Here is a 23,355-nt window from a genome sequence, read left to right on the forward strand (position 1 = left end):
AGAAGCATTCTCGCCAGAGTCCTCGGGGCCAATACTTATCCTTCAATTAACATCATTAAAAATGGATTGTCCGGTCATTATCTCATTGCTGTTTGTGGGAGCTTGCTGTGCACAACTAGCTGTCACGTTTCCTACATTACAACAGCGGCTACACTTCACAGACTGAAGACCACGACAGAAATGCAAGTCTCTCTTACACCAGTGGAAATTTTGGCATAAACGGGTGAGGATTTGCCAGCCAGTGCACACCGCTGGTTAGAATTGGATGGCTGGGGGTGGTGGGGGGAAACGAAGCCATGAAAAGGACAACGTGAGCCTTAGAATCACAGAACGGTTACAGCACAGAAAGAGACCATTCAGCCCATCTTGTCTGTGCCAGGTCTTTACAAGAGCGACTCACCTAGCCCCACTCCCCCACCCTTTCCCCCATAGATCGGCAAGTATTTTCTCTTCAGGTCTGTTTTGAAAGCCTCGATTGACCCTCCTCGCCCCGCACTCTCAGGCAGCGCATTCCAGATCCCCAACCACTCGGCTGCGGGGAAGAGATTTTCCCTCGTCTCGCTGTTGGTTGTTTTGCTTTTCACCTTGAAATCCTTGTTCTCTAGGCTCGCGATCCTTCCGCCAATGGGAAGTTTCTCCCCACCCGCTCTGTCCTCGTGATTTTGAGCATCAATATCAAATTTCCACTTAATCTTCCCCAAGGGAAAACAATCCCAGCATCTCCGATCTACCTGCGTCACTGAAGTTCCTCATCCCTGGAACCATTCTCGCGAATCTTTTCTGCACCCTCTCCCAAACTCAGGGGGAGGCGGTGGTGTGACTGGTACTGCCGCTGGGCTGGTAATCCGCAGAGACCCAGGGTAACGCTCTGGGGACCGGGGCTCGAATCCCACCACGGCAGATGGTGGAATTGGAAATGGGAATGAAAATCTGGAATTGAAAGTCTAATGGCTGTGGTAAAAATGCCCTTTGGGGAAGGAAATCTGTCCTTACCCAGGTCTTAAAATGCCCTCAAGGACAATAAATGACACATCCCAATAGGGGGAAAAAAAAAACATCCTTCCGAAAGTGTGGTGCCCAGAACTGGACGCCAAAACTCAAGTTGTAACTTCCTTGCTTTTATACTCTATTTATAAAGCCCAGGATCTCGTCTGCCTGCCCCTCTTCTGTGGTTACATGCGCAGCCGGTTGTCCCTGGAGTGGGAGCACAAGGTATCCACTGGTACCCTCGAGGCCTTCCTTCCGAGACCTTCTGGATGTCCCAGGGGCTGGGGAAGCATCATCTCCCACCAAGATTTTAACATCGTTCTGTAAGTTTCCTTTAAAGCTTCGGTTTATGTGAACAGTGTCCCCCCTTTTTTTTGTTTATTACTTTATTTGATTTTTTTTTACTCAGCTCAGCGCATACTGCCGGGTCCCTCTGATGCTGCACTCCATTTTGGATCGTACCCTTCATCTTCTATTGCTGCTCCTTCTTCTTTCATACCAAAATGTATCATTTCGCCTATCTTTGTTTTTAATTCATTCACGGGGATGTGGGCTTCGCTGGCTGGGCCAGCATTTATTGCCCATCCCCTCGTTGCCCTTGAGAAGGTGGTGGGTGAGCGTTAAGTTTCACCGGCCACGTAGAAACTAGGGGCAGGAGTAGGCCATTCGGCCCTTCGAGCCTGCTCCGCCATTCATTACGATCGCGGCTGATCATCCAACTTAATAGCCTGCTCCCGCTTTCTCCCCGTACCCTTTGATCCCATGGACATGTACCCTGTCCATTCCACCCTCCTGTCTATGTCCCCATGACGGTTATCAGTATCCTCCTCACAGTTTTTGGAGGGGGTGGGGGTGGAGTCAATGGCAGTGGCATAGTGGTATTGTCACTGGGCTGGTATTCCAGAGACTCAGGGTAACGCTCTGGGGACCCAGGTTCGAAACCCGTGGTGGCTGATGGTGAAATTTGAATTCGATTAAAGAATCTGGAATTAAAAGTCTGATGTTGTTAAAAAAAAAAACTCATCTGGTTCACTAATGCCCTTTAGAGGAGGAAATCTGCCATCCTTACCTGGTCTGGCCTACCTGTGAGTCCAGAACCATAGCAAGAGTGGTTGACTCTTCAAATGCCCACTGATCAAGGGTAATTAGGGATGGGCAAAAAATGCTGGCATAGCCAGCGATGCCCACACCCTGCGAACAGACAATTTTTTAAATATAAGTTCACGATGCTGCCAAGCTTTGTACCTCAGGCAGTTCGCTAGGCTCTTCCCCTGAATGGAGAATGCCCTCCAGCCATCCTGCAAAACTGCACCCAGTTTGTCTCAAGTCTCCGCACAGTAGGAGGGCCAACCTGGCCTGGCCTCCACTGTGGCTAGGGCTCGCTCCCCCCTCAGGCCCACTCAGTGCAACCAGCATCCAGGCGAGACCGGGTGAGCTCTGACCCCGTCAGAAAGCAAATGGCTGACCCTCGGGAGGGGGGGAAGCGACTCCACAGGGAGGGTACTGCAACCCAGTACTGCCGTCCGTCAAAACCGACACCACGGTTTCCATGCAAGGGGAGAATAGTACAGCACAGGAGGAGGCCATTCAGCCCACCCTGCCTGTGCTGGCTCCTTGAAAGAGCTGCCCAATTAGTCCCGCTCTCCTGCTCTTTCCCCCATCGCCCAGCCGGTTTATTTGCTCCTTTTCAAGCAATGATCCAACTCCCTCTTCAAAGCTACCATTGAATCTGCATCAACCACCCTATCAGGCAGGGTATTGAGAGAGGTATTCAAGATCCTGAGGGGTATGGACAGGGTATGAAAATAGTGAGCAACTGTTCCCACTCAAGGGAACATCAAGAACTAGGGGGCACAGATTCTAAATAATGGGCAAAAGGAGTAAACGTGATGCGAGGGAAATTTTTTTTCACCCAGAGGGTGGTTGGAGTCTGGAACAAATTTCCTGAGAGGATGGCGGAGGCAGGTTCAATCGGGGTATTCAAGAGGGAATTGGGTTGCTACCTGAAGAGAGAGAATGTGCAAGGTTACGGGGATAAGGCAGGGGAGTGGAACTAGGGGGAACGGTCTTTCAGAGAACCAGTGCAGACTCCATGAGTCGAATGGTCTCCTTCTGCACTGTAAAGGTATTGTGAGACTGTGAAATCCAAACGACTCTCGGAATCACAGAATGGTCTCAGTACAGGAGGAGGCCATTCGGCCCGTCATGTCTGCACCAGCTCTCCAAATGAGAAATTCACCTAGTGACACTCCCCCACACCTTCTCCCCTGCACGTTCTTCATTTTCAGATAACAACCCAATTCCCTCTTGAATGCCTCGGTTGAACCTGCCTCCACCACAACCTCAGGCAGCGCATTCCAGATCCTAACCACTCGCTGCGTGGGAAAGTTTCTCCTCCTGTCTCCATTGCTCCTTTTGCCAAGTGCCTTAAATCTGTGCCCTCTGGTTCTCTATCCGTCCACTTATAGCTTCTCCCTATCTACTTCGCCCAGGCCCCTCATGATTTTGAACACCTCTGTCAATTCTCCTCTCAACCTTCTCTTCAAGGAAAACAGTCCCAACTTCTCCAATCTGTCTACGTCACTGAAGTTCCTCATCCCTGGAGCCATTCTCGTGAGTTCTTTCTGCTTTCACGTCGCAGCGTAAAAATATTTTTCCTCGAGTTGCCTCTGGTTCTTGTGAGCAACCCCTTCAATCTCTGTTCTCTGGGTTAATCGAGCCTTCCAGCCATTGGAAAGGATCCCTCTCGGCACCCCTATCTAAATCTACCTTCATTTACCCAGCTGCCTGTATTCTGCACCGCGGGCCTCAGCTCTTCCCCTGGACAACACACGGACTGAGCCGCGTGGCCTGCTGAACCATCTAGTGTGATTTGCACTGGTGCAGTTGGGTGGCGGGGTGTGGGGTTGGGTGGGAGGTGTGGGGTTGGGTGGGGGGTGTGGGGTTGGGTGGGGGGTGTGGGGTTGGGTGGGAGGTGTGGGGTTGGGTGGGGGGTGTGGGGTTGGGTGGGGGGTGTGGGGTTGGGTGGGGGGTGTGGGGTTGGGTGGGGGGTGTGGGGTTGGGTGGGGGGTGTGGGGTTGGGTGGGGGGTGTGGGGTTGGGTGGGGGGTGTGGGGTTGGGTGGGGGGTGTGGGGTTGGGTGGGGGGTGTGGGGTTGGGTGGGAGGTGTGGCGTTGGGTGGGGGGTGTGGGGTTGGGTGGGAGGTGTGGGGTTGGGTGGGAGGTGTGGGGTTGGGTGGGAGGTGTGGGGTTGGGTGGGAGGTGTGGGGTTGGGTGGGAGGTGTGGGGTTGGGTGGGAGGTGTGGGGTTGGGTGGGAGGTGTGGGGTTGGGTGGGGGGGTGTGGCGTTGGGTGGGAGGTGTGGGGTTCCCAACACCCCACCCCCCGCCCCAGGCCAGGCCTTGAGATGACACTCACCATCTTTATGATCTCGGGGTAGATGGGCTCGATCAGCAGGCCCCGGCCTGTAGCGATACATTCCACCAGCTCGTTGAGGGCTGCCCGCTTGATCTCCTTGCCCTTCAGGTCAGCGACGCAGTCCATGAAATCGAAGACGATGCAGCACTGCTGGAGCTTCTTGCAGAAGAGGTCGTGCAGCTCAGAGACCGGGGCATCTGGAGAAAGAGAGAGAGAGGGGGAGAGAGAGAGAGAGAGAGAGAGAGAGAGAGAAGCAAAGAGAGAGTGGGTGCCATGTTAAGCAAGGCAATGGCTTCTTCAAGCCCTCTTGGGCAGCGCGATCGCACCAAGGACACTGCAGGCACCAAACCCTTCCGAGGTCAACCCCGCCGATCCCCGTCGAGGGGCTAAAACAGGAAGCGGGAGGTGTGGGGTAATTCCGCTCCCCGCCCGCCCCATTCTCCCACACGGACTGCCTGCCTAGCCCCGAGAGTTCAGAGGAGCTCGGTCGGGAACACAGGGATTATCATTTCGGATCGCTCCGGGACTGGGCAGCTCCTGGCGGATTTGTGCCTTAGAGCAGCGGGAGGAGAGTTCCTGCCATGTTCGACCCCTGTAACTGAACCACAAGCCTCGACTCCTGAGATACTGGACCCCTCAGTACTAAAGCACAACAACCTTCAGTCACCTACAGCCGGTCACTGGCTAAAAATCAGTCGATATTTTACAGAACAGGACAGAAACTGGTCAATTGGACCAACCACTCTTTCGCTGACAGTGCAGTGGAAAGTTATTCCCAAATAACAATGTTGAGAGAGCTTGGGCCGTTCCTCCCCACTCCAAACCCCACAATCCCACAGCCCGGGCTCCCTGCCCGGGGGCCAAACCAATCCTCGCACCACAAATGGGCTATCGACACAGTCACAAGATTAAACAGGGAGGGGCTGGCGATGGGAGATGGGGAAAGAGGGCGAGAGGGGGAGCACGCAAGAGAGGGGGGGGCAGAGAGAGAGAGAGGGAGAGGGGGGCAGAGAGGGAGAGGGAGAGAGGGGGACAGAGAGGGAGAGGGGGAGAGGGGGACAGAGAGGGAGAGGGGGACAGAGAGAGAGAGGGAGAGAGGGGGACAGAGAGAGAGAGGGAGCAGAGAAAGGGGGAGAGAGGGGGACAGAGAGAGAGAGAGGGAGAGAGGGGGACAGAGAGAGAGAGAGGGAGACAGAGAGGGAGAGAGGGGGACAGAGAGGGAGAGGGGGAGAGGGGGACAGAGAGGGAGAGGGGGACAGAGAGAGAGAGGGAGAGAGCGGGACAGAGGGAGAGAGCGGGACAGAGGGAGAGAGCGGGACAGAGGGAGAGAGCGGGACAGAGGGAGAGAGCGGGACAGAGGGAGAGAGCGGGACAGAGGGAGAGAGCGGGACAGAGGGAGAGAGCGGGACAGAGGGAGTGAGCGGGGCAGGGAGAGAGCGGGGCAGGGAGAGAGCGGGGCAGGGAGAGCGGGACAGGGAGAGCGGGACAGAGAGTCTGACAAAGAGGTGCCACGAGAGCGGGAGAGTGAGTGAGAGCGGGCGAGCGAGCGAGAGCAGGAGGCAGGGACACAGAGAAGATCCAACCCTACCTCCTTGATGCTACAGCCCTGCCTGGAGAGGTGACATAGACAAACGCAACGCGCTCTCTCTCTCACTCATGGAACAGGGAAAGGCCCTTCTAGTCAGAGGTTAATGGGACCATCGCTCCTGTATTCCAGGGTCACTGTCCATTCCAGGAGGTAGGACCCGTGCTCGTTCAGCCTGAATCTCAGGAGCCTCTGGTGTCTGACGTTGAGTCCATGATGTTTGGGGTGGTTGGGGTGGGTGGGGAGGGGGCCGTTTACTGATTTGCATAAAGTACAACAGAGGATTTAAGGAGGCTGAGCTCGAGTTCCTTACTGGGACTGGGGCTACTCATGATTCCAGCGTCTGTCACCGAGGTATCAGCAACAAGCCTGCGGATCCTTCCGGAGAGCCTCTCATCATTGCGGACAACTGCCTCCCGAGCGAAGAAAGCTGCTTAATCTCAGGGCTACTCACTCCTCCCCTCACCCAAACCCCCCTCCCTCCACACACGCACAAACACCCTCCTCTCCTTCCCTCCTGCACCCTACCCCCTCTCCAAGCAATCTCCCTCCCACCCCGCCTCTCCTCACACACTAACCGCCTCCCTCTCACCCCTCCCCCTCCCCATGCACTCCCCTCCCTCGCCTCGGCTCCCCCCCTCCCGCCGGCCCTCTCTTGTGACAAAACCCCACTCCCCGCGCCCAGCACTGCCTCACCAACCCCCTACCCTGACCTCACGGGGCAATTCCCCCTCGCCCTCAATTGCTGACCCCCCTCCTGCTCCTGGAACTGACAGGTAACGACCCCCCCCTCTCCTCATGGCCTCTCCCTTGCGCGCGCCCACCTACCCCACCCCCAGGCTTTCAGCCCCCAGCCCCAGCATCTGTGAGGTCACAATTCAGACCACAGACACTCAGGCTGACTCACACTGGGGCCATGACAGGCTCAAAGACTGGGCAGCACCACAGATCCTTATACCTGCACACGTATACGCGTAAATACACACACATACACAAACACATACACCCCACACACGTGTCCCATCACAGAGAAGCAGCTGCCAGCGCCAGCTCAGCAGAGTCATCCAGAGACCAGGTCACAGGTTCCACAGAGCTTTTAAAAAGAGGAGGGGTGGGAACGGGCAAGGGAAGCGTCAGAAGAGAATGGCTTTCAGCCTCGTCCCAGAGGTTTCAGCCTGCAATCCAGGCTGACACTCCCAGTGCAATAGCAAGGGAGCTCTGCACTGTCGGAGGGTCAGTACTGAGGGAGTGCTGCACTGTCAGAGGGTCAGTACTGAGGGAGTGCTGCACTGTCAGAGGGTCAGTACTGAGGGAGTGCTGCACTGTCAGAGGGTCAGTACTGAGGGAGCTCTGCACTGTCGGAGGGTCAGTACTGAGGCAATGCTGCACTGTCGGAGGGTCAGTAGTGAGAGAGCGCTGCACTGTCAGAGGGTCAGTACTGAGGGAGTGCTGCACTGTCAGAGGATCAGTACTGAGGGAGTGCTGCACTGTTGGAGGATCAGTACTGAGGCAATGCTACACTGTCGGAGGGTCAGTACTGAGGCAATGCTGCACTGTCGGAGGGTCAGTACTGAGGGAGTGCTGCACTGTCAGAGGGTCAGTACTGAGGGAGTGCTGCACTGTCAGAGGGTCAGTACTGAGGGAGTGCTGCACTGTCGGAGGGTCAGTACTGAGGGAGTGCTGCACTGTCGGAAGGTCAGTACTGAGGGAGTGCTGCATTGTCAGAGGGTCAGTACTGAGGGAGTGCTGCACTGTCGGAGAGTCAGTACTGAGGGAGTGCTGCACTGTCAGAGGGTCAGTACTGAGGGAGTGCTGCACTGTCGGAGAGTCAGTACTGAGGGAGTGCTGCACTGTCTGAGGGTCAGTACTGAGGGCAAGGGAAGCGTCAGAAGAGAATGACTTTCAGCCTCGTCCCAGAGGTTTCAGCCTGCAATCCAGGCTGACACTCCCAATGCAATAGCAAGGGAGCTCTGCACTGTCGGAGGGTCAGTACTGATGGAGTGCTGCACTGTCGGAGCGCGGCGCTCCCTCAGTGCTGATGCTGACAGCGCGACGCTCCCTCAGTGCTGATGCTGACAGCGCGGCGCTCCCTCAGTGCTGACCCTCTGACAGCGCGGCGCTCCCTCAGTGCTGACCCTCTGACAGCGCGGCGCTCCCTCAGTGCTGATGCTCTGACAGCGCGGCGCTCCCTCAGTGCTGATGTTCTGACAGTGTGGCGCTCCCTCAGTGCTCACCATCCGACAGCGCGGCGCTCCCTCAGTACTGACCCTCCGACAGCATGGCATTCCCTCAGTGCTGACCCTCTGACAGCGCGGCGCTCCCTCTGTGCTAATGCTCTGACAGCGCGGCGCTCCCTCAGTGCTGATGCTGACAGTGCGGCGTTCCCTCTGTGCTGATGCTCTGACAGTGCGGCGCTCCCTCAGTGCTGATGCTGACAGTGCGGCGTTCCCTCTGTGCTGATGCTCTGACAGTGCGGCGTTCCCTCTGTGCTGATGCTCTGACAGCGCGGCGCTCCCTCAGTGCTGATGCTCTGACAGCGCGGCGCTCCCTCAGTGCTGACTGTCCGACAGTGCGGCGCTCCCTCAGTGCTGACCCTCTGACAGTGCGGCGCTCCCTCAGTGGTGACCCTCTGACAGTGCGGCGCTCCCTCAGTGCTGACCCTCTGACAGTGCGGCGCTCCCTCAGTGCTCACCATCCAACAGCGCAGCGCTCCCTCAGTGCTGATGTTGACAGCGCGGCGCTCCCTCAGTGCTGACCCTCTGACAGCGCGGCGCTCCCTCAGTGCTGACCCTCTGACAGCTCGGCGCTCCCTCAGTGCTGACCCTCTGACAGCGCGGCGCTCCCTCAGTGCTGACCCTCTGACGGCGCGGCACTCCCTCAGTGCTGACCCTCTGACAGCGCGGCGCTCCCTCAGTGCTGACCCTCTGACAGCGCGGCGCTCCCTCAGTGCTGACCCTCTGACAGCGCGGCGCTCCCTCAGTGCTGATGTTCTGACAGTGTGGCGCTCCCTCAGTGCTGATGTTCTGACAGTGTGGCGCTCCCTCAGTGCTCACCATCCGACAGCGCGGTGCTCCCTCAGTACTGACCCTCCGACAGCATGGCATTCCCTCAGTGCTGATGCTGACAGTGCGGCGTTCCCTCTGTGCTGATGCTCTGACAGTGCGGCGCTCCCTCAGTGCTGATGCTGACAGTGCGGCGTTCCCTCTGTGCTGATGCTCTGACAGTGCGGCGTTCCCTCTGTGCTGATGCTCTGACAGCGCGGCGCTCCCTCAGTGCTGATGCTCTGACAGCGCGGCGCTCCCTCAGTGCTGACTGTCCGACAGTGCGGCGCTCCCTCAGTGCTGACCCTCTGACAGTGCGGCGCTCCCTCAGTGGTGACCCTCTGACAGTGCGGCGCTCCCTCAGTGCTGACCCTCTGACAGTGCGGCGCTCCCTCAGTGCTCACCATCCGACAGCGCAGCGCTCCCTCAGTGCTGATGTTGACAGCGCGGCGCTCCCTCAGTGCTGACCCTCTGACAGCTCGGCGCTCCCTCAGTGCTGACCCTCTGACAGCGCGGCGCTCCCTCAGTGCTGACCCTCTGACAGCGCGGCACTCCCTCAGTGCTGACCCTCTGACAGCGCGGCGCTCCCTCAGTGCTGACCCTCTGACAGCGCGGCGCTCCCTCAGTGCTGACCCTCTGACAGCGCGGCGCTCCCTCAGTGCTGACCCTCTGACAGCGCGGCACTCCCTCAGTGCTGACCCTCTGACAGCGCGGCGCTCCCTCAGTGCTGACCCTCTGACAGCGCGGCGCTCCCTCAGTGCTGACCCTCTGACAGCGCGGCGCTCCCTCAGTGCTGACCCTCTGACAGCGCGGCGCTCCCTCAGTGCTGACCCTCTGACAGTGCGGCGTTTCCTCAGTGCTGATGCTCTGACAGTGCGGCGCTCCCTCAGTGCTGACCCTCTGACAGTGCGGCGTTTCCTCAGTGCTGATGCTCTGACAGTGCGGCGCTCCCTCAGTGCTGATGCTCTGACAGCGCAGCACTCCCTCAGTACTGGCCCTCCGACAGTGCGGCTCTCCCTCAGTGCTGATGTTCTGACAGTGCGGCGCTCCCTCAGTGCTGACCCTCCAACAGCGCGGCGCTCCCTCAGTGCTGACCCTCCGACAGCGCGGCGCTCCCTCAGTGCTGACCCTCCGACAGCGCGGCGCTCCCTCAGTGCTGATGCTCTGACAGCGCGACGCTCTCTCAGTGCTGATTGCTCTGACAGCGCGGCGCTCCCTCAGTGCTGATGCTCCGACAGCACGGTGCTCCCTCAGTGCTGACCCTTCAACAGCATGGCACTCCCTCAGTGCTGATCCTCTGACAGCGCGACGCTCCCTCACTGCTCACCCTCCGACGGTGCAGCACTCCCTCGCTACTGACACTGGGAGCGTTACCCTAGGTTATGTGCTTGAGTCTCGGGAGTGGGGCTCTCACTAATGTCTTTCTGTCCTAAATGAAAGTGAGAGTCTGCTACCCACTGGGCCAAGGTGAAGAGTGAATGCTAATCCCCCTCGAGCAAACCATCTCGGGGTCCGACAGGCTAGGCTGTTTACAGAGGGCTGGGAGAGGGCAGAGGAGGCAGATCACTAGTATTTGGTTCTAGTTAGCATAAGTTTACACATGTGAATAACTGTTTAAACAGGCAGAAAGAATACCAGTGTCCTGCCACACTATATACACAATGGAGAAACATACACAGCTCCTATTTTAAGCTGAAATTCCCTCTGGAGCTCTGCCTGGCTTTGATACTCAACCTTCCTCTCTCTCTCTCTCTCTCTCTTCCAGTTCTCCAGGGGTCGAGGTTAAATTCAGCCTGGTCACTCTGCACACTGGCCGATCCCAGTGCTGCCCGCTCCACTCCACTGTGGCCTTCAAACTTTGACCCCTCCGCCCCGTTTCATGTCCACACATGGGCCCCAGTCTCATCCTTACACAGGCTGCCCTCCCCTAGCCCGAAGAGAGATCGGTTCACTCATGTCCTTGCCTGGCCAAGCACCGGTTGAGCGCTGTGCTACGTTCAGTACATTCAATACGTCTTATGCAGCCCCTTTCTCTCTCTCTCTATGTACACTCTCTCATCTCTTGTAATCCCACACTAACAGCAAAATTAACCCACAGAGCATTAGGTTTTAGGTGTGGTCAGTGCACGAATGTTAATCCAGCCAGTGCACGACTGAGGGCAAGTCCAAAACTCTGCTGTCTGTGTCCAACCCCGCCCCAAATCCCGCTCACCCATCGTTCACAGGCCTCCTGGCCTGGCAATGCCTGTTTTAAGATTCTCACCGTTGTTTTCCAATCCCTCCATGGCCTCGACCCCCCCGTCTCCGCAATCTCCTCCAGCCCTACAACCCTCCGAGATCTCTGCGCTCCTCCAATTCTGGCCTCTTGAGCATCCCCCGATTTTAATCCCTCCACCATCGGCGGCTGTGGCCTTCAGCTTCCTGTGTCCCTAAGCTCTGCAATTCCCTCCCTAAACCTCTCCCCCTCTCTCTCTCTCCACCTTTAAGACGCTCCTTAAAACTGACCTCTTTGACCAAGCTTTGGGTCACCTGTCCTAACATCATCTTATGTGGTTTGATGTCAAGTTTTGTTTGTGAATGCTCCTGTGAAGGCCCTTTGGATGTTTGACTACATTAAAGGTGCTATATAAATGCAACTTGTTCTACTGTACATTTCAAGATCAACATGCAGCCTGACTGCAGGTGGAGGGTGGGTGGGTGGGTGCGTGGTAGTGGTGGAAAGTCAGAGGTATGTGGGAATCAATTTGGGGCAGGGAGAGGTGCATTTGTTTCAATTTTCAGTGATGCCACAGTGAATCCCACCACCCCCCAGTCACCTGAATCAAGACTCCACTGCGGATGGGTTCGAGCTTGGATGCGAGTCCTTCCACAGTCAAATAGTGCACAAACTGGAGGAGAAAGAAAGCTGGGGATGCTGGAAGTGAGCAGAGTCTCCAAGAGCCATGGGGGGAGGGGGAGAGAGAGAGAGAGAGAGAGAGAGAGAGAGAGAGAGAGAGAGAGAGAGAGAGAGCGTAAGCAAGAGAGCGAGAGGGAGCGAGAGCGAGAGAGCGAGCGAGCGAGGGAGAGAGCGAGGGAGAGAGCGAGGGAGAGAGCGAGGGAGAGAGCGAGGGAGAGAGCGAGGGAGAGAGCGAGGGAGAGAGCGAGGGAGCGAGGGAGGGAGCGAGCGAGAGGCGCACAGACTCGCACGCCCACTTGCGCGCCCACGTGCACACTCGCGCACCCACACACACACACAAAGTAGTGCTGTACTACAAAGATCAGTGCTTGGGCCTTGGCCATTTACAATCCATATTAATGACTTACATGAGGGGATGGAGAGTAACGTATCCAAGTGCGCTGACAATACAAGACCAGATGTAAGCTGTGAGGAGGCCACAAAGAGGCTGCGGAGGGATATAGACAGGCTAAGTGAGTGGGCAAGAAGGTGGCAGATGGAGTGTTGGAGTGGGGAAGTGTGCAAACATCCACTTTGGTTGGAAGAATGCAAACTTTAAAAAGGTGACAAGTATTAAATATTGGTACGCAAAGGGACTCGGAAGTCCTTGCACACGACTCACAAAAAGGTTACATACAGGTACAGCAAGAAATTAGGAAGGCAAATGGTAGGTTAGACCCAATCCTCCTGCAGTAATGGCTAAGAGTAAAGAAGTCTTCCTACAATGATACAGGGCTTCGGTGAAACCACACCCGGGTACCAGGCGCAGTTTTGGCCTTTGCATCCAATCAAGTATTTATCTGCACTACGAACACACAAATTAGGAGCAGGAGTGGGCCAATCAGCTCCTCGAGCCTGCTCCGCCATTCAATAAGATCGTGGCTGATCTGACTGTGGTCTCAGTTCCACTTTCCGCCTAACCCCGATAGCCTTCGACTCCCTTGTTAGTCCATAATCTATCTACCTCTGCCTTAAAAATATTCAGTGACCCCCCACCTCCACCGGTCTCCGGGGAAGAGTGTTCCAAAGATTCACGGCTCTCTGAGTGAAAAAAATCCTTCTCATCTCCGTCTTCAATGGGAGACCCCCTTATTTTTAAACGGTGTCCCCTGGTTTGAAGGGATGAGATGGGCCGAGGCAGAAATCGAGTAGAATGGGCCTTTATTCGCTGGAGTTTAGAAAAAGGTGGTGTATAAATCTCGAAACAGTAGCTGCTGAGGGGCCGCTTCCCCTGGCTGGAGAGTTCAGAACGAGAGTGCACAGTCTCGGGTTAAGGGGTCAGCCGTTCAGGGATGGAATATCCAGTACTTGGAAGGGCCCCCAGCCAATGGTTATCCCTCGAATCACCATCGCAAGCCCACATAAAAAAAAAATCAACAAACAAGGTCACCGCGTCATTATCGCATTGCCGTTTGTGGGATCTTGCTGTGCGCAGATCGGGGCCGCTGCGTTTCCTACAGTACAACAGCGGCTAGCTACACTCCGAAAAGTCCTTCGTTGGCCGCAAAGCGCTTTGAGACGTCCTGAGGCAGTGACAGGTGCTACAGGAGTGCAAGCTCTGCCTTTGATGGGAGACAAGGAGAAATTTCTTCACACACACACGCGCACACACACACACGCGCACACACACACGCGCACACACACACGCGCACACACACGCGCGCACACACACGCGTACACACACACGCGCACACACACACGCGCACACACACGCGCGCACACACGCGCACACACACGCGCACACGCACACGCGCACACACACACGCGCGCGCACACACGCGCGCGCACACACGCGCGCACACACACGCGCACACACGCGCACACACGCGCACACACGCACACACGCGCACACACACGCACACGCGCGCACACACGCACACGCGCACACACACACACGCGCACACACACACGCGCACACACACACGCGCACACACGCGCGCGCACACACACACACGCGCGCACACACACGCGCGCACGCACACGCGCACACACACGCGCACACACACGCACACGCGCACACACACGCGCACACACACGCGCACACACACGCACACACACGCACACACACACGCACACGCGCACACACACGCACACGCACACGCACGCACACACGCGCACACGCGCACATGCGCACACGCGCACGCACACGCGTAGATCATAAGAAATAGGAGCAGGAGTAGGCCAGTCAGCCTATCGAGCCTGTTCCGTCATTCAATAAGATCTTGGCTGATCCGCTTGCGGCCTTCAATAGAATCGCAGAATGGCTCCAGCGTAGGAGGCCATTCAGCCCCTCAAGTCCATGCCAGCTCTCCAAAACAGCGATTCAGCTCGCCCCGCCAACCCCACCTTTTCCGAGCGGCCCTGCATTTCTTCTCGCTTCAGACGCTAATTCACTTCCCCTTTGAAAGCCCTGATTCCGTCTGCCTCAGTCACCTTCAATCTGTCCCCTCTGCTTTCTTGACGCCGCCGCCAAAGCGAAGTGTCTCTTTATCTACTGTTTGGGTCCCTCATGATTTTGAGCACCTCTATAAAATGTCATCTCAGCGCCTTCTCTTAAGGACACCTTCCTGCCTGACCGGCCCCCCCCTCAATAACCCTCGACCCCCTTGTCGATGAAAACCCGTCTACCTCAGCCTTGACTATATTCAGTGACCCAGCCTCCACTGCTCTCTGGGGGAGAGAATTCCACAGACTAACGGACCCTCAGAGAGAGGAAATTCCTCCCCCCCCCTCTCCGTCTTAAATGGGTGACCCCTTATTTTTGAATGCGCGCCCCCCTCCCTCATTCTCGATTCCTCCACGAGGGGGGAACGTCCTCTCAGCATCCACCCTGTCGGAGCCCCTTCAGGGTCTCACGCGGCTCAATAAGATCGCCTCTCGTTCTTTTAAACTCCAGTGCGCGCGCACAGGCCCAACCTGCTCAACCTTTCCCCGCAAGACAAACCCCCCCCTTCGCCCCAGGCATCAGCCGAGTGAGCCACCCTCCGAGCTGAAAGAGAGCGAGACGGGGGGAGGAAGCAAACGGGCTTGTTCTGAATCGCCAGCGGGCGCGAGAGCTTTCCAAAGCCTCCCTGCACACAAACACCCCGCTGCATGTTTTACATTTCCCCCCCCACATGCCCGACATTGCCCTGGAGGGTTGGCGCGTGAAGGGAGGGCGGGCGTGCCTTTAGACTCGGGTTGAGCGAGTTATCCTGATTCGGAGACGGGGCTATCTCGGGTCGAGCACGGGGAGAAAGCCAGGAGGGTGGGGGGTGTTCTTGGCCCATCGCCAGTCCGAACTGAAGACAGCCACAAACAACCCCCACCCTCCAGACTGTGATGGGCAGGAACACACTTGCGCTATCAGGTGCTGAGAAGGATAGCGTCGCAACCTCGTCAGGGAGAAAAAAAAACACCGCTCCCTACTGAGGGGTAGATGCGGGGTCGAGGGGAACAGGAGGTTTACCCCGCTCCGAGTTTGCCACCCACCCACCCACCCACTGGGGGCTTGAGCTCCCGACTCATCTGCCTCGCCCTCGGTGCAGCTCCATCTCGACGCCAGAGCCTCAGTGTTTGCTGCTCACCCTCACGACCCCTAATTTTCAACTCGAGCGTGTAACGTGCCAGGATCAGGGGGCCTCAGGCTGTTCCCCTCCGTACCAGAGCAGGAGGGTTGTTCCTCTCCGTACCAGGGGGCAGGGAGGGGTGGGGTGGGGCGGAAAAAACGCAGACGGATCGTGGCCCACTGCAGTTTTAGTGCTGCTCATCCATTCGACACGTGACCTGCCCCCACAGGCACGTTTGATGAATATCGGATAGGAATTAAATAAACCGGGGTTATGAATTTTCCATAGTACCCGGGCTGTTTGGACACAAAAAGAAAAAAATCCACCAGAATCCACCATCCCTCAGGGTCTGAACCCCAATCCGTCTCGAGGGGTACACACCTGGGACCCGACTCCGAAGAAGAGTCGCACGGACTCGAAACGCCAACTCTGTTTCCCTCTCTCCATTGACGTTGCCAGACCGGCTGAGTTTTTCCAGCACTTTCTGCCCTTATCTCAGATTTCCAGCGTCCGCAGTACTTTGCTTTTATTGTACCAAGTGTTATCGTGTCGGGAATACACCTGGGACACGTTACCTGCGCTCCAGAAAAAATTAACGCCCACACCCTATTAACTTTTTCCAAACTGAGGACAGACGCTCCCTCTATAAACACTGCCCAGGTACAAGCAGCGATCGGGAGGGCTTAACCGAATGAAGGCGAAATACCGCGGATGCTGGAAATCTGAAACGAAAACAAAAGGAAAAAATGCTGGAAAAACTCAGCAGGTCTGACAGCATCTGTGGAGGGAGAAAGGCAGAGTCCACGTTTCAGAGTCCGTATGACTCTTCTTCAGAATGGAGTTGGCCTGGATTTCGAGGGGGCTGGGATACGAAGGGCCGGGATGTGGGCGTTGCTGGCAAGGCCAGCATTTGTTGCCCATCCCTAACTGCCCTCGAACTGAGTGGCTGGTTCGGCCATTTCGGGGAGCAGTTAACCACATTTGCTGTGGGGTCTGGAGTCACGTGTAGGCCCAGACCGGGTAAAGACGGCAGATTTCCCTCCCGAAAGGGCATCAGTGATCCAGATGGGTTTTTAAGAACAATCGGTGGAAGCTCTCCCAGCTGCCGTGGTGGGATTTGAACTCGTGTCCCCAGACCATGAGCCCGGGCCTCTCGATTAATCGTCCAGTGACGTTACCACTACGCCACCATCTCCCCCTATAGTTTATATAAAGCTTTGGTCAGACCCCAACCGGAGTAACTGGGTTCAGTTCTGGGCCCCGCAGCCTTAGAGGGGTTGCACTGTAGATTTACCAGGATGATCCCAGAGTTAAGAGGGTTAAATTACGAGGGCAAGTTGCACAGACTAGGCTTGTATTCCCTCGAGTGTAGAAGGTTAAGAGTTGATCTAATCGAGGTGTTAAAGATGATTAAAGGATTCGATAGGGTCGAGAGAGAGAGAGAGAGAAACTATTTCCTCTGGGTGGGAGGAGTCCAGGACAAGGGGGCAGAACTTTAAAACGAGCGCCAGGCCATTCAGGGGCGATGTCAGGAAGCGTTTCTTCACACAGAGGGGAGCGGGAATCTGGAACTAAAGGGTAGATGGATTTTTACAACAATCAGCAGATTTTTATTGAATTCAAGTTTCACCATCTGCCGTGGTGGGATTCGAACCCGGGTCCCCAGAGCATTACTCTGGGTCTCTGGATTACTAGTCCAGTGACAATACCACTTACGCCACCCAACTCAATGGCGGAGCAGGTGCAAGAGGCTGAACGGCGGACACCCTCAGTGGTACCACACAGAGGCAGGAAATAGAAGGAAGACTTGCATTTCTATAGCGCCTTTCCACAGCCTCAGGACATCTCAAAGCGCTTTGCTGCCAATTAAGTGCTTTTTGAAGCATAGTCACTATTATAATGTAGGAAATGCAGCAGCCAATTTGCACACAGCAAGATCCCACCAACAGCAATGTGCCAATGACCAGATAATCTGTTTCTCATGATGTTGGTGGAGGGATAAATATTGGCCCCAGGACCACTCCGCCACAAATCCCCACCTGCTCTTCTTCACAGTAGGAAATCGATGGTTTGAACCCCAATCCAGAGACTCAGGTACATAACCAGGCCAACACACCCAGAGCAGCGCTGATCGAGTGCCACCCTGTCAGAGTCACTGTCTTCTGGCAGAGATGTTAAACAGTGCCCTCTGGCTGGGTGTAAAACATTCCATGGCCACTATTTCTTCACTGGCTATAGCACTGTCCTGGGACACCCTGGAGTCACACAGTTTTAAGTCTCTGTCCGTTGCCCCAACTCTCACAGGGGTGCACGCCAGCATTTACCCCTGTGCTTCTTCAGACAGTTCCCTCCCCTCTCCTGTCTGCTCCCTCTAATCCAGCTCAGTAGAACATGCAGATAGAACACCACTGCGCCCTAATTTCACCAAATCACCCCCGCCCAGCACCACCCCCCCTCACTCCGGACTGGACCCCGACCCAAATCTACATTCCGGAGGACAGAAGGACCCAACATCCTCAGCTCATCCTTGGAGATAGTCGTACAGTGGCAATGTCACTGGGTTAGTAATCCAGAGGTCTAGGTTAATGCTCTGGGGACAAGGATTCAAATCCAGCCAGGGCAGCTGTTGGAATTTAAATTCAATTAATAATTCTGGAATTATAAAGCTAATCTGGGTATTGGTGACCATAATCGATTGTTGTAAGAACCCATCTGGTTCACCAATGACCTTTAGGGAAGGAAATCTGCCATCCCTACCCTGCTCTGGCCTACAATGTGACTCTGGACCCACAGCAATGCGGTTGACTCTTAACTGCCCCGTGAAATGGCCTTGCGAGCCACTCAGTTCAAGGGCAATTGGGGATGGGCAACAAATGCTGGCCTTGCCAGTGACGCCCACATCCCGTGAAAGAATAAAAAACAATTCAAACCCAGCACAAAATCCAAACACTTGCTGTGGATAAAGGGGAACTGGTAGATGTGCTGTACCTAGGTTTCCAGAAGGCATTTGAAAAAGTGCCACATCAAAGGTTACTGCAGAAAATAAAAGCTCATGGTGTAGGGGGTAACATATTGGCATGGATAGAAGGTTAGCTAGCTAACAGGAAGCAGAGTTGGCATAAATGGGCCTTTTTCTGGTTGGCAGGATCGCCACGAGTGGTGTGCTACAGGGATCAGTGCTGGGGCCTCAACTTTTTACAATTTATATAAATGACTTGGATGAAGGGACCGAAGGAATGGTGGCTAAATTTGCTGATGACACAACGATAGGCAGGAAAGTAAATTGTGAAGAGAATGTAAGGAGGTTACAAAGTGACATAGATAGGTTAAGTGAGTGGACAAAGATCTGGCAAATGGGGTTTAATGTGGGCAAATGTGAAATTGTCCATTTTGGCAGGAAGAATAAAGAAGAGGCTTATTATCTAAATGGTGAGAGATTGCGGAGCTCGGAGGTTCAGAGGGATCTGGATGTCCAAGTGCATGAATCACAAAGGTTAATATGCAGGTACAACAGGTAATTAGGAAAGCTAATAGAATGTTATCATTTATTGTGAGGGGAATTGGTTACAAAAGTAGGGAGGTTATACTCAGTTATACAGGGAACTGGTAAGACCACAACTAGAGTACTGTGCACAGTACTGGTCTCCTTATTTAAAGAAAGATGTAAATGTATTGGAAGTAGTTCAAAGAGGGTTTACTAGACTAATACCAGGAATGGATGGGTTGTCTAATGAGGAAAGGCCGGACAGGTTAGGCTTGTATCCACTGGAGTTTAGAACAGTAAGAGGCGACTTAATTGAAACCTTTAAGATCCTGGGGGGCCTTGACAAGGTGGATGTGGAGAGGATGTTTCCTCTTGTGGGAGAATCTAGAACGAGGGGGATCACTGATTAAAAATGAGGGGTCGCCCATTTAAGATAGAGATGAGGAGAAATTTTTTCTTTCAAAGGGTTGAGAGTCTTTGGAACTCTCTTCCTCAAAAGGCAGTGGAAGCAGAGTCTTTGAATATTTTTAAGGCAGAGCTAGGTAGATTCTTGATTAACAAGGAGGTGAAAGGTTATTGGGGGTAGCAGGAATGCAGGGTTGACATTACACTGAGATCAACCATGATTTTAATGAATGGCGGAGCAGGCTCGAGGGTACAAGTGGCTGTATGTATGTTCGTATGTTATTAAAAGCAAGAGAAAGGAAGCGGATAATTAATAGATGCAGAAGTAGTGAACCCAAAGGTAGCAACCCCACTCTTGCTCCATAAGATCAGCAAACAAAGCATTCTGTGTTTATAATGGGTCACTTATTGTCTTCTTTTGCTGGTCAAAGGGTTAAGATTGATGGCAAGCTGTAGCAAACTAATATTATGGTCTGGCTGCCTGGAGGCGTGACATCGGCAGCAGTGTGTACCATCCACAAGATGCACTGCAGCAACTCACCAAGACTCCTTCGACAGCAGCTTCCGAAGCCACAACCTCTACCACCTAGAAGGACAAGGGCAGCAGACACATGGGAACATCACCACCTGCAAGTTGCCCTTCAAGCCACTCACCGTCCTGACTTGGAAACATATCCCTGTTCCTTCACTGTCGCTGGGTCAGAACCCAGGAACTCCGTCCCTAACAGCGCTGTGGGCGTACCTACACCACAGGGACTGCAGCGGTTCAAGATGGCGGCTCACCACCACCTTCTCAAGGGGCAATTCGGGATGGGCAGTAAAAATGCTGGCCTCGCGGGCGATGCCCGTGCTCCGTGAAAGAATTTAAAAAAGAGAAAACACCTCTGGGCCAAAAGGGTACCCGAAAATGCTAACTCCAGTCAGTCCCGTCCTGTTCGGACAATGACCTGGTACAGTCCCGCCCTACTGCTCACCTCAGGCGGGTCAAAGATAGCTCAACAGAATATCACTGGAACGGGATCAAACCTCTTCAATTCAGACACCACAATGAACCCCGCAGCCCATCTTGCCTGTGCCGGCTCCCTGAAAGAGCGATCTCATTCTGAGAATTTTAGAATGGCTACGGCACAGAAGAAGGCCATTCGGCCTGTTGTATCCGTGCTGGCTCACTTCACATCGTCAGCCCCTGCCTCTTCTTTTTTCAGGTAATTTTCTAACCCTCCCCTAATTTCGCACTCGTCATTTGTTGCAGCTCTCCTCATTATTGACCACAACCCTCCCCCACCCCCCTCTCCAAATCTGTTGTCATCCGCATATTTAAAAATTATATTTCTCATTCCAAAGTCTAAATTGTTAGTGCATGTTGTGAACAACAGCGTTCCTAGCACTGATCCATGTGGAAAATCACTTCCCACCTTCTGCCCAATAACTACCCTTCATTTCCTATCTCCGTTTTCATTAATCCCACTCAACCCCCTCCCGCTTTTTTTCCCTCCATGATCCTGAAAATTTTCCTTTCCAAGCCCATATCCAATTCCCCTTTTTGAAAGTTCCTATTGAATCTGCTTCCACCGCCCTTTCAGGCAGCGCATTCCAGGTCACAACAACTCGCTGTGTAAAAACAAAACACATCTCCAATTATCTTAACTGTCATTGACTCATTGACGTCTAAAGCACAGAAGGAGGCTATTTGGCCCATCGTGTCCATGCTGGTCAATAAAGCTCGAGCTACATTAATCCCATTTTCCAGCGCTTGGCTCTTGGCCCTGGAGCTTATGGCAACGCAACTGAATATCTAAATACTTCTTAAATGTTACGAGAGTTTCTGACTCAACCAACCTTTCAGGCAGTGAGTTCCAGATTCCCACCACCCACTGAGAGGAAAAATTTCTCCTCAACTCCCCTCTCAGCTTTCTTTTACCTTAAATCTATGCCCCCTGGTTATTGACCCCTTTACTAATGGAAAAAGTGCCTTCCTATCCACCCTATCTATTCCCCTCATAATCTTATACACCTCTATCAGGTCCCCTCTCAACCTTCGTTGCTCCAAGGAAAACAACCCCAGCCTATCCAATCTTTCCTCATAGCTCAGACCCTCCAGCCCAGGCAGCATCCTGGTGAATCTCCTCTGCACCCTCTCCAGTGCAATCACATCCTTCCTATAATGTGGTGACCAGAACTGCACGCGGCACTCCAGCTGTGGCCTAACCAGCGTTTTATACAGTTCCAGCATAACCTCCCTGCTCTTGTATTCTATGCCTTCTGTCCCAATGCCTTCTGCTTAACATCCCTCCTCGGTGTCTACCCCCAGAGTTTTATTTTTTTTAAAAACGTTCCCGATTGACAACCTGAAGACGCGGCTCAGGTCTGAGGGTTGGCAGGGCCTTTATTCAGCAGAGTCCCTTTGCCTGGACAGTCCAGTGGATAATAATGTCCAACCATGAGCTCCCATTGGCCACTGCACTCACCTCAGCAGTAAAATTCGAAGCTATCGAGGGATCAGGTGGCAGCAAAGAGGCAGCAACAGCCTCAAAGCTCAGTTACAAGTAGCGGAAGAGCACAGGAGGGGGATCTTTAGTTATATTTTGACATAGCCCGGGGACCAATATTTACCCTCAAACCAGCATCGACCGAAAACAAACGATCTGGTCATCGTCACGGGGCTGCTCATGGGAGCTTGCTGTGCACAAAATGGCTGCCGCATTTCCTGAATTACTACAGCGTGCACACACTTCAAAAGTGCTTGATTGGCTGTAAAGCAACTTGGGACATCCTGAGGGCCGTGAAAGGTGCTACAGAAATGCAATGGTCCCAGGAGGTGAGGAGTTTTTAGCCACAGGGTTAGGTTGGAGATGCCGGGGCTGCTCTCCTTGGAGATGGGGTTGGTGAGGGGAGGGGGGGTGGAATCTAATGGAGGTGGACAGGATTATGACAGGTTTGGGTAAGGTAGGTAAAGAAAAGTTATTCCCATCAGCTGATGGTACAAGGACTAGGAGGACACAAATTTAAGGTTTGAGAAAGAGATGCCGGGAGGAGGAACTTTTTTTTTTTAAATGCAGCGAGCGGTAAAAACCTGGAACTCGCTGCCCACGAGGGGGGTGGAGGCGGAGACAATGAATGATTTCAAAAGGAAATTGGACGGGCATCGGATGGAAATAAACTTGCAGGGATACGGGGGGGGTAGAGCGGCAGAATGGGACTGACTGGATAGCTCCACAGAGAGCCAGCATGGGCACGATGGACCGAATGGCCTCCTTCTGCGCTGTGGGCCTCGTTCTAGCTTCTCACTGGGATTAGTAAATGTTGCAATTACAGTAAATACCCAGACGCGCGAGGAGGGTGGGTGATTTACATTGGCCCGATATCCACAGGGCCGCTCAGAACGGGGAGACAGGCTCTCTGCAGGAAACTGGAGTCTGAGGGTCCTCGTTCTGGATCAGGTCGTGGGGTCGTCACCAGTACTAGTGGGGCTTTTGGGGGGCAGAAGATGGGCGTAAAGGGGTGGCCAGGGTGTTTTGTACAGGTAAACAAGTGGGTGTGATTCCCAACACTGGGAGGAGCCCCAAAACATCAGGTTACTTCTCGTCTTTGACTGGTGAGTGGTGAGATTGGAATGTTCAGCCTCTGACAAGCTACAAAAGGTGACTGCTTGTCCAGCAAGGGGTTAATAGCCAGCACAATGCCACGTTTGAAGGGATTTTATTTATATCAATGCATTTTTATATAGTGCATACAAATTCTGCGGTATTTAAAAGTGGGTCACACCCAGCAGGTGGGGATTGGAGGGTTGGTGAAAGGGTACTTTCTGCCCTGTACCACTGTCTGCACTGGTGGCTGGGGATGGGCAAGAGGGGTTAAACCACCCCCTTGGTGTCACTGCCCCCACTCCCACCGCCCCCCCCCCCCCCCCAATACCAGTGCGAACTCCCACTTACAGCTGAGAAACCAGGTATGAA

At 54.3% G+C, this 23,355-nt stretch overlaps 1 protein-coding gene across 1 annotated transcript in view; it reads right to left on the reverse strand.

Moving 5' to 3' along the window:
* ppp2r5b (protein phosphatase 2, regulatory subunit B', beta) overlaps window positions 1-23,355 on the reverse strand; it is an 85,722-nt gene that overhangs the window by 44,485 nt on the left and 17,882 nt on the right. Inside the window, exon 2 of the mRNA XM_078532695.1 lies at window positions 4,385-4,598. Coding sequence (XP_078388821.1) covers window positions 4,385-4,598 — 214 coding nt within the window. The remainder of the gene's footprint in view (window positions 1-4,384; window positions 4,599-23,355) is intronic.

Source organism: Cetorhinus maximus, chromosome 31 (genome assembly GCF_964194155.1).
Source record: "Cetorhinus maximus chromosome 31, sCetMax3.hap1.1, whole genome shotgun sequence".
NCBI classification, from domain to species: domain Eukaryota; kingdom Metazoa; phylum Chordata; class Chondrichthyes; order Lamniformes; family Cetorhinidae; genus Cetorhinus; species Cetorhinus maximus.